This window comes from Drosophila montana, unplaced genomic scaffold (assembly GCF_035044405.1).
Source record: "Drosophila montana isolate Dmon_TW-CO22-7 unplaced genomic scaffold, ASM3504440v1 contig_2954_1, whole genome shotgun sequence".
NCBI classification, from domain to species: domain Eukaryota; kingdom Metazoa; phylum Arthropoda; class Insecta; order Diptera; family Drosophilidae; genus Drosophila; species Drosophila montana.
Window position 1 is genome coordinate 74022 of NW_026997829.1, and position 9772 is coordinate 83793.

The 9772-nt window shown below is 38.3% G+C and overlaps 2 protein-coding genes and 1 long non-coding RNA gene across 3 annotated transcripts; 1 reads left to right on the top strand and 2 right to left on the bottom strand.

Annotated features, from left to right (window-relative positions):
* Positions 1-64: 64 nt before the first annotated feature.
* Positions 65-1976, bottom strand: Cyp1 (Cyclophilin 1). Its single transcript, XM_064684707.1, has 2 exons — positions 1716-1976; positions 65-549 (listed from the first exon to the last, which is right to left on the bottom strand). Exons 1-2 carry the CDS (start codon positions 1959-1961, stop codon positions 124-126), a joined length of 672 nt encoding a protein of 223 aa, XP_064540777.1. The 5' UTR covers positions 1962-1976; the 3' UTR covers positions 65-123.
* On the top strand, positions 1367-1888 carry LOC135430148 (uncharacterized). Its single transcript, XR_010436571.1, has 2 exons — positions 1367-1454; positions 1528-1888. It is a non-coding gene; the product is annotated as an uncharacterized LOC135430148 (long non-coding RNA).
* Positions 1977-2809: 833 nt separating the features above from the next.
* On the bottom strand, positions 2810-9661 carry Clic (chloride intracellular channel protein 5). Its single transcript, XM_064684683.1, has 4 exons — positions 9222-9661; positions 3939-4448; positions 3740-3850; positions 2810-3654 (listed from the first exon to the last, which is right to left on the bottom strand). The coding sequence occupies exons 1-4, from the start codon at positions 9312-9314 to the stop codon at positions 3577-3579; spliced, it is 792 nt and encodes a 263-aa protein (XP_064540753.1). The 5' UTR covers positions 9315-9661; the 3' UTR covers positions 2810-3576.
* Positions 9662-9772: the final 111 nt, after the last annotated feature.

Below are 9772 nucleotides of genomic sequence, written 5' to 3' on the forward strand. Positions count from 1 at the left end.
TTGAAAATATGTGTTGTATTTCATATTATTACAGTTATTGGTAAAAAAAAAAAAAATATTAATTGTTGGAGAAATGCGAAAGGTGTTTTTTTTGTTTTTTTCGTCTTAACAGAATTTCTGATCTTAAAGTGAACCACAATCGGCGACCACAATCTTCTTTGTGGTCTTGCCAGACTGCGAGCCGTACGATTCGATCTTCTTGACAACATCCAAGCCCTCAACAACTTCGCCAAAGACAACGTGCTTGTTATCCAGCCAGGCGGTCTTCACCGTGCAAATGAAGAACTGCGAACCGTTGGTATTGGCGCCAGCGTTGGCCATTGAGAGGATGCCGGATCCGGTGTGCTTCAGACGGAAGTTCTCATCGGGGAACTTGTTGCCATAGATGGACTTGCCTCCAGTGCCATTGTGATTGGTGAAATCGCCGCCCTGGCACATGAAGTTTGGAATGACGCGATGGAAACTGGAGCCCTTATAGCCGAAACCCTTCTCGCCGGTGCACAGGGCACGGAAATTCTCGGCTGTTTTGGGCACGACATCAGAGCGCAGCTAAAATACGAGCAGAGAAAAGAAAAATAAATCAAATGATTCAATTTAATACAAATAAAGTTATATTTACATATACAACACACACACTCACAAGTGTATATAAATAATATATACATACATACATATACATATAGTCTGTACAATGACCGGAAAATTACCAAATATACATATGCATTAAAAAAACATATATGTACATACATATACACACAGAGAAAGGTACACGCTCGTCTACACATGCACATCAATTTAATTGCAACGCGAGTTGGCGCGTGGTGTGTCACCGACTTTGTCCATTGTCTAAATCTAAATTATAGATTTGAAAATCGAAATTGACGTAAGCCCATTACATCATCAAATAAAATTAATTCTTTCTTTAAAGTTCGTTCGTCAAAGTCAAACGGGTTTACGGCATTCTTAACACTATGCATGTATCATATCACATACACACATACATCCAGCCTTTCAGCGTTTAGAAATTGAGGTTATGTTTGTGTGTATTGATTTGTGTGTACATACATACGTACAAATGCCGGCAGCTATTCTTTTTTTCATATGCCTATGTATAAAAATAAAAAATTGGGTGATATGAACTCCGTTACTTGGCAGATATTTAAATCGGCAACTAAAAATATAAGTGGCGAACTTTAATTGTGCTATCTTAACACATACATACATATCGACTTGTGTGCGTGTGTGTGTGTGTGTAGGTATGCATACATACATACACATGTGTGTATGCATTTTTTTTTTTTTACAAATGTATATGTACGCGCTCTTGTACATACACAACTTAGAGGTGGCAAAACGATAATTGCCACTTAAATCAAGTATTCAAATGCATGTGCACACATACACGTACATTGACAAATATGCACTCGTGTATTTGTTGGAATTAGTTTTCGCATGTAAGTATTATAAGACACAATATGCCGAAAAATAAAAAATATTTATGTTAATCACGTGTTTTCCTCTTGCAAGCATACTGTGAACTTTATTATAGGAGTATGTACACATATCTAAGTGCATGTACACACGTGTATACTATATATGTACATGCATATATGTACATATGCACTCACGTACGATAAATTCATTTTTAATCCAACACGTTAAAGACGCAAACAAAAAGATAAAAAAAAAAAAACCGGCAAAAATAATAAACTCACCTCCATAATTATCCTACCGACGGGCTCGCCATCGGCGGTCATATCGAAGAATACTCTCGGTAAAGTACTCATTTTCGATCCCTTCGAATATTCGCGAACAAACTGAATTCCAAATTGCAACTGACCTCCGTTACTGCCAATTCGAGCTGGGGTTATAGATTTTTTAGGTAAAATGGCGGACCCAGCAAAGCGAAGTGCCGACGACTTGTGAATGTTCCTAAGCAGAGTTGCACCTAAAAAGACCATCGTGTAAGTGTGCCCGCTCGTGTATCACTAAAATACACGAGGCACTTAAAAACTTTTTCTTATCGTTCCATTCCATTAGCTGTTGTTATATCACAATAAGCCGGGTAGAAACAGTGAGCCGAACTAGTTCCGCGACTCATCGAAACATACGTATTGTTTGTTATTTAATTTGATATATAATATATAATTAAATATTGATTTATTCTGGATTCAATAGAAATAAAACGCCTTAAGTTTGTGCACCCATTAAGTTTTCAACCAAGTCGAGTAGATCTGAGCGGATCATGATCATGTAAAGCAAACTAATTTGTTTATTCAAAATAAACTTCTAAAGATGTTGCTAACAAAAATTTACTTTGAAATGATAAGTGAACACTTATATTGATAAAAAAAATTTAAAATATATTTTTGAATAAAATAATCGGAGCTAGCAACATCTGGTCTTAAAACTAGGGAAGTAGCAACAACCAAAAGCCCCATCGTGCTCATCGTTATCGATATAAGTTTTTCACCAGCTCTTGTATACCAGGGCTCCACTACATTTCATCTTGTTATCGCGTCGAACCGAAGAAAACAATTTATATTCAAACCAATCGCATTAACAGTCTTTTTTAATTTTATAAATTAATTGTTACTTTTTTATTTGATTTGTTAATAGCATGTATTGCTTTCTATAATAAATGTGATGAAGAGTATTTATCAGTCTTTTAAAGCAGCAAAATTTTTATTTTCATTTTTTAATACTTTTAAAACCAAGAAAATTAAATATCTGCGATTTTTTTATAACAATACATATACAACGGCTCCATTATTATGGACACAAGAAAGTGTTAATAAAATACACTGTATTTAAAATTGTTTTTGTTTTATTTATAATTTTTCACTTAATACAAAAAATACTCTTATTTTCCACTTCTCATATTCTTTTGTTGGTTTTTTTTTTTGTTGTTTTTCTTTTTCTTGTTATGGTATTAAATAAAAATTAAAAGCAAACAAAATGGCAACTTGCGCCAGGGAGCCAAAAAGATAATTAAAAAAAAAATAATAGAAAAAATAAGAAAACACAACACTATTTCTTACATTGAAAAGCTCCTTGCTGATAAAAAAATTATAATAAAAAAATTAAATCCAGAGGCGAGGGGTGGCGGGTCGGGGACACAAAGAACGACGATAAAAAATTTTAAAATAGCTTTCACAGCTGTATTAAATACATACACATGTATGTGTAAGGCCAATGTATATCAAATACATATAGTTAATTAATTAATTAAACAAAAAAAATAAAATACACACACAGGCGGGTAATTAAGTAAAAAACAAAGTTGTTTAAATACAATATTTAAATTTAAAGAAAGGCAACGGTGGCTGCTTAAAAAACACTTGGTCAATATGTTCTCGCGTTTCTATGTATATATAAGTTATATAGTTATGTGTGTACTATATATATGTATACATATATATATATATATATGTATATGCATATATTGGTATTATCTGGCTTTTCGCATAGTTCTCAATCAAAATTGCAGTTTATATAGTAGCTGATATAAAGTTGTAAGTTTTCCAAAAAAAAAAAAATTATAATAATAATAACTGTGCATGGCTATATAAAAGTTTACTCCGAAATATCAATTGGAATGGATGTGGTAAACGTCGGCGTCTCCAGCTCCTCGTGCTTCTTCATTTTGAGACTCTGCGAGAGAGACAGAGAGAGAGAGAGAGAGAGAGGAACGTGTTAGTGCAAGCACACTGCATAGAAAAAGTATGCACACACTCACCTGTTGCAGCTTATAGTGATTGATAATGTCCTGATCGGCCGGGCACGACTGTGTGAATGCGTCCAGCTGATACATGTGATACATGTAACGCCACAGCGCCGTCAAATGTGTCTGCAATAGAGGGAGAGAGAGACAGAGATTTAGAAAGAGCGAGAGAGAGAGAGAGAGAGAGAGGGAGAGCTAGAGAATTGGCACTCACCGGTATCTCAAAGTCGACAAAGTATTTGCCCGCCACACGAATGTGCTGCAAACGGGGCATCAGCTCACAGTCGAAGCAGCACATGGTGTCGCCGGTTAGGAAGCGTGTATTACGATTGGCCAAATGATCGTTGATCTTCTTGAGATGCGTGAGCAGCGCATTGTTCTTGGCATCATCCTTCTTCACCAGCATCAGCTTTAATTTCCCATACAGGTTCTCAATCAGCGTGGCCACATCCTTGTCCTGCACGAACAGATTGTAGCCGCCGGGTATGTTCTTCATGATATGCCGTTCGATTTTCTCGTTCTCCAATATGGCCAGGCCATTGTCAATTAGGATGGGGGGATGTGTTGCCTCGAAATTGGTTCGAAAGTCTGGTGGCGGCTTCTGCATATCCACTGTGGTCACCTTTAGGCTAATCGTCTTTAGCTCGGCCAGCAGATACAGATCCATAAAGTACTCCTGACAGAAAAGGCAGGCGCCCTTGCGGCGTCCATCAATGGTCGAGGCCTGTCAACAAAAAATTCAAAACAAAATAAGCATATTTCGTTTTAATGGTTATATACATATGTACATACATATGTCCATGTAGGTCAAGTGTCGTTTTATATAATCATCAATTATCTGTGCTAAATGGACATTGTTAAGCTGTGATCGCGTGCCAGGCGTTTGACAAACAAATAAATCAAATACAATTTAATGAACTAAGCCAACACACAGTGAACGCTCGCTGAAGTAAACAAATGCATGTATGCATTACATACAACAAACATACAGAAACTGGCTACATCAGCAGCAGAGAGAGAGAGAGAGAGAGAAAGAGAGGAGAGAGAGATTTCAAATCAAAAATAGATCGCAATATCTGTGACAATAATTAAAGTTTATCTAGAAATAATCGTACTTCTTCAGGTGTTCATTAATTTGAGTTTTCACTGTAGTACGAATCATGTGACATCATCATTCACAATGTGTAAGTAGCGAACGTACATTGCGTGATGAATTGTCGACGCATGGTATCGAATAGGTATCGAAAAATTGTTCGACGCTTGCGCGGGCGTCAGGAAGTGCACACAGTTCCTGCCATCACTTAACATGCCAGAGCCACGCCTGCGTGGCATTTGACCAGAAAATGTGGAATGATGTCATCATCTTTGCTCTTTTTTTTTTTTTGCTTGACTTGTTGATTTATCGACAGCCGGTAATTCATATGTACACATAAATACATATATATACATCTAATACATATATATATACACGTATATCTCTAAGTGTGTGTCTGTGTGTGTTAGATATACTCATGTAATCGTGTTTGTGTTTACACGCTGCAACACAGCTCCATCTACAGCGTACATTGCTTGCAAGGTTGCCAGCTGCTGCCTAAAATAGAAGTCTTGTAACAATTGCCGGCCAATCGTAAATGAGTAATCGCACTAGCAGCAATAACTACCTGTCAACAACTATACAAATGCTTGCAATCAGCTGTTTTAACATTTACGCATCAATTATACAGGCAATTGTGTTTAATTTTCTAATACGAACTAATTAACATGCGTTTGCGCACACACACACACACACACACACACAATCAAGTATCACAAAATGCATGCATATATGTATGTACATGTTTGTATCAATGTTCATAGAATGTGTATGTATAAAAGAAACCGCACCCACGCCGCCCCATCATTAAGCACTCATGCGTGTGCTGTGGATATGGAGTGGAGGGGAGTGGAGCATCGTCACGGGTGCGTCGTCACTCAAAGTATTTAACGCTTGGCGCTTTAACGGTTTATTTTATATTGCGGCAGAAATATTATACATGTGCCTTGTCGCATTAGCAGCCGGTGAATGCCCAGCAATGTTATTAACTGTTTGCTGATATACTGATACGACCATGTGCATGTAAGTGTGTACACATTTGTCACACACAAAATTCCCAAATGACCTGATTACTTTCTCACCTGCACTTGCAGACATACATACATATGAATTCTATATACATACATACGTCTCGTGTGAGTGCGGTTAAAATGTAATTATTTTGCAATATGAATTGCTAAATAAATTGTACAGCACGCGCATGTGGGGAACATCAAAGGTCAAGTTGAGGTGCCTGCCGCCGTATGCAGCAGCTGAAAGATTGTAAAAATTGCAATTGCTGATCGAAAATAGAAATGACGAACGTTAAACAAACCAAAAGCGGCCGTTGGCAAATGTCAAGTGGCATACAAGCAGCGAGCGCATAGCAATCTTTCATATTTGAAAAAAATAAATGCCTTGCCAAAAACAACAATCGCCGACGAGCAATAAAAACGTTAATTTTTAAATACATTTCATATTGTGCTCGCAAATAACTGTGTGCGGTTTGGGGAGAAGAAGAAGCAGGAGCAGTCGCAAAAATTAAATGGCATCAATCACAGAAGCGGGACAAATCTATTGTGTGATTTTCTTCTCTCTTTTACTCTACATCCTCCTCACTATTATAGTTACGAGTCTTCGATTCTTGATTTGTTGACTTTGTTTTTGAAAAAGGGCAACGCTTTCCGTAGAAATAATAGTGAGATAAGATAAAAAAAAAATAAAATACAAATGGTTAGCGCGGCTAGTGCGATCAGCAGCAACAACAATCAGAAATAAATATGAAATGTATGTATGTGTAAGCTCCCATACATATGCATGCTTTTATATGTACACACATACATAGATACGTATGCATGTATTTGTGCAATCTGTGCGTGCTGTATTTGGGAGTGCGTTATTTTTGGAACCGGTTAGCGCTGACAGCTGCAGCGCGCAATATTTTTTCGACGGCGGCATCATGGCTACGGTTGAGGGCGGACAGAGAGATGTCAACCTTGGGAGCTTTCTTGTTGCTTCCCCGACCAAGTGGCGCACATTTCAAAATACATATCTTATCAGGAAACAGCGGAAGCATTCGCCCCAATAGAAACCGCAACGGCTCACTCTGATGAAGTAATAGCCAAAAAAAAAAAAAAAAAAAGTAACAATAATAAAATATAATCAACAGTGAGTGAGTGCTGTATGGGGGAAAGGAATGTGAGCTTGAAGAATGAGAATGCTCGCTCGTATCTTGGCCTAAATTGGTAAATGGCTAATGGGTTTTTTACTTTTTTTGCTGTTCTCTTTGCTTCGCGTCTTCATGTTCATGTCTTATTATTATTATTTATGGCGTGCTGAAACGCTTGTCAATTTCATTTTTCTAACTTTGTGACTTAATTGCTATTTTAGTAACCACAGATATAGTATGGTGTTAAGTAATTTCTAAAATAAATTATTTTTTTCATTGCGAAATGTATGTAAAAAGGAACAACACAAAGACAAGACAAAAATAAATGTAAACATTGCGCGGTTTTTTTTTATTTGTCAATGAAATGCATTCGCACACACGCCACCCACAACAACAACAACAACAACATCAGTAGTAGTAGCCTCTCTTGCGTGCTTGGTTAAATGTCATGCTGCAGCGCTCTAGAGATGGGCGCGTGAGTGGATCGTGAGCGTGCAGGTTGCACATATGAATGCAATGCATGCATTTTTAAGGGCATATACTTGATGTGCCTCCACTTCACTTATCCAATCGATTACACATATGAAGGCACATGCGGTTATATCTTGCCGATGTGTGGGTCGCCCTATTTAAATATAAAAGCAAAAACCTCGCACCTTAAATCTGCTGGCATCGCTATCGATACATTTTCGATGCCAAACAAAGGCATCGAGTTTTGGGTAAATAGTCTGCATGAAATTGTACAACAATAAGCGCAATTGTTGCCGTTGCTATTACAGATGTTGTCTGTGTGTGTGTGTGGGCGATGACTGTGCCTGGGCCTTTGGCTTTGGCCAAGGAGGCGGAAAACTGCACACGAGAAAAACCTGTTTAGCGTTCAATGATTGTGTTTTGTTGGTTTGTTGGACCTCGGAACATCAAATGAACACACATTTGTTGTGTTTGTTGCACGCGCCGCGCCACAGACACGACAAGCAGCGCGCAAAGCCAGTTGGGAAGAGTGAATGCTGCTGCTGCTACGGCTGCTGTTGTTGTTGCTGCTGCTTTCTTCGTCTATGCAACATTACAACAACAAGCGAGCGCAATGTATTTGGGCGCAAACCAAATTGAACTTTCACTTTTTGCTTAAACGCTTTATTTGTACATTTACGTTTATTGTTGTTTTTTCTTTGATTGCAAATGGCACGTACACGTTTGTGTGTGTGTATGTGTGTGCATTATGTCAAAGATGCTTCTGCTTCATTGAGAGAGTGCATTGAGTTCAACAGGTGCGCTCCGGCAGCCATCTTTCACTTTCTCTCTCAGCCAAAGCTTCATCTAACAGCAAGGGAGGGGAGGGCATGGCTACGGGGAAGGGTGCAATTGGCAACTCCATGCAGCCGGAATTGCATTAGTCATACTTCTTTTTTTCTTTTGTAGGGTGCGGCATGCCACAGCGTGGGCGTCTAAGGAGTGTTGCGGCGCATAAGGCCCTAATAATGGTTGCTTAACTAATAGAATCAACAATGACTGTGTACAAAGACAATTACTTGGGCAAACAAAATGTTCGAGTTGAAGTGTTGATTTCGTCTTGGTTTGCATGACGTAGGCGCCAAGAAATTTCGAAATCATACGCACACATATACACACACACACACACGCAACCACACACAACAAACAGCAATGAAAACGTGTGCGTTGTCAGGCAATTGGCGCAATGAAATGCGATTAAAGTTTATGTCAGATAAGAACTTATTAATTAACTGTAAGTTAAATGCAAGAATATTTAGCAGGGCTGCCACTACAAATGCAAATTAAAACACGCACACGTGGAGAAGCACTCTATGTGTGTCTGTGTGTGCTGCTTAGTTGGCCGAGAACTTAAGGAGCGAAAGAGAGAGAGAGAGAAAACCAGTTTTTGCGATGCTTAGCTTAATAACAACAACAACAACAGCAACTATAAGAAGAACAAACAGACATACGCAAAGCCAATACAAAAGGGGGCGTACAAAGACGATGATTAAATAAAAGACCAAAACTGAGCATAATGAATACATTTCTATATATTTCATGTGACACTGAATTGGATAAGCAAAAGGTGTGCAAAGAAGTTGTCTGTGTTTGTGCATTTATTTGCGACACAACAGCATTTTCACTTTAATAATGCACTGAAAATTTGCAAAGCGCGCATATACATAGAAATCTAACACTATCTAAGCATGTACATATGCTCGTATGCTTGCATGCATATGCATGTGTTTGGCTAAATAACTCACCTTAATGATCAATTCGATCTCGGGCACATCAAATTTGCTGGTACCGTTCGACGATTCCTGCTGCGACTGTGTTTCAACATCGGCGTCTGACATGGTTCTTTTTTAACGCTTTTGCTAAGCTCTGGCTCTTTCTTGTTAGCAACTTTGAAATGTACGCTCTTGCTGCGGTTTCTTCTTATATTTTTTGTTGTCGTTTCCGTGCGTTATCGTTGTCGTCGTCCGCGTGACGTGCGTACGTGTTTTTCCTTTGCTCTTTTATGTTGTGCCAATTTATTTTTGCCAATATATTCACACACGAACACAGAACACAAAATTCAAAATTCACTGTACTTGAGCGCACACGCCTGTATGTGTAGATTGTGTGTGTAAAACAAAATTTACGTTCGCTTCCCGTTGCAAGCGATTTCGGTGTGATGCCTGTTTGCTATAGTTACAGTATGAAATAGTGTTGGATTGTTCATAATACGCTGGTACGTCGACATCGGTGCAACATATCGATTTATTGCAGAAAACAGTGCTGAAAACTTGTTATCGATAGTCGATGGTATGGT

Excerpts from the sequence above, each read along its gene's own strand:
- Cyp1 (XM_064684707.1), bottom strand. The coding sequence starts at position 1,961 with ATGGTCTTTTTAGGTGCAACTCTGCTTAGGAACATTCACAAGTCGTCG. Across the intron at positions 550-1,715 it reads TCGGTAGGATAATTATGGAG|CTGCGCTCTGATGTCGTGCC; the intron begins GTGAGTTTATTA and ends CTCGTATTTTAG.
- Clic (XM_064684683.1), bottom strand. The coding sequence starts at position 9,314 with ATGTCAGACGCCGATGTTGAAACACAGTCGCAGCAGGAATCGTCGAAC. Across the intron at positions 4,449-9,221 it reads AGATCGAATTGATCATTAAG|GCCTCGACCATTGATGGACG; the intron begins GTGAGTTATTTA and ends TTTTGTTGACAG. Across the intron at positions 3,655-3,739 it reads ATCACTATAAGCTGCAACAG|AGTCTCAAAATGAAGAAGCA; the intron begins GTGAGTGTGTGC and ends TCTCTCTCGCAG.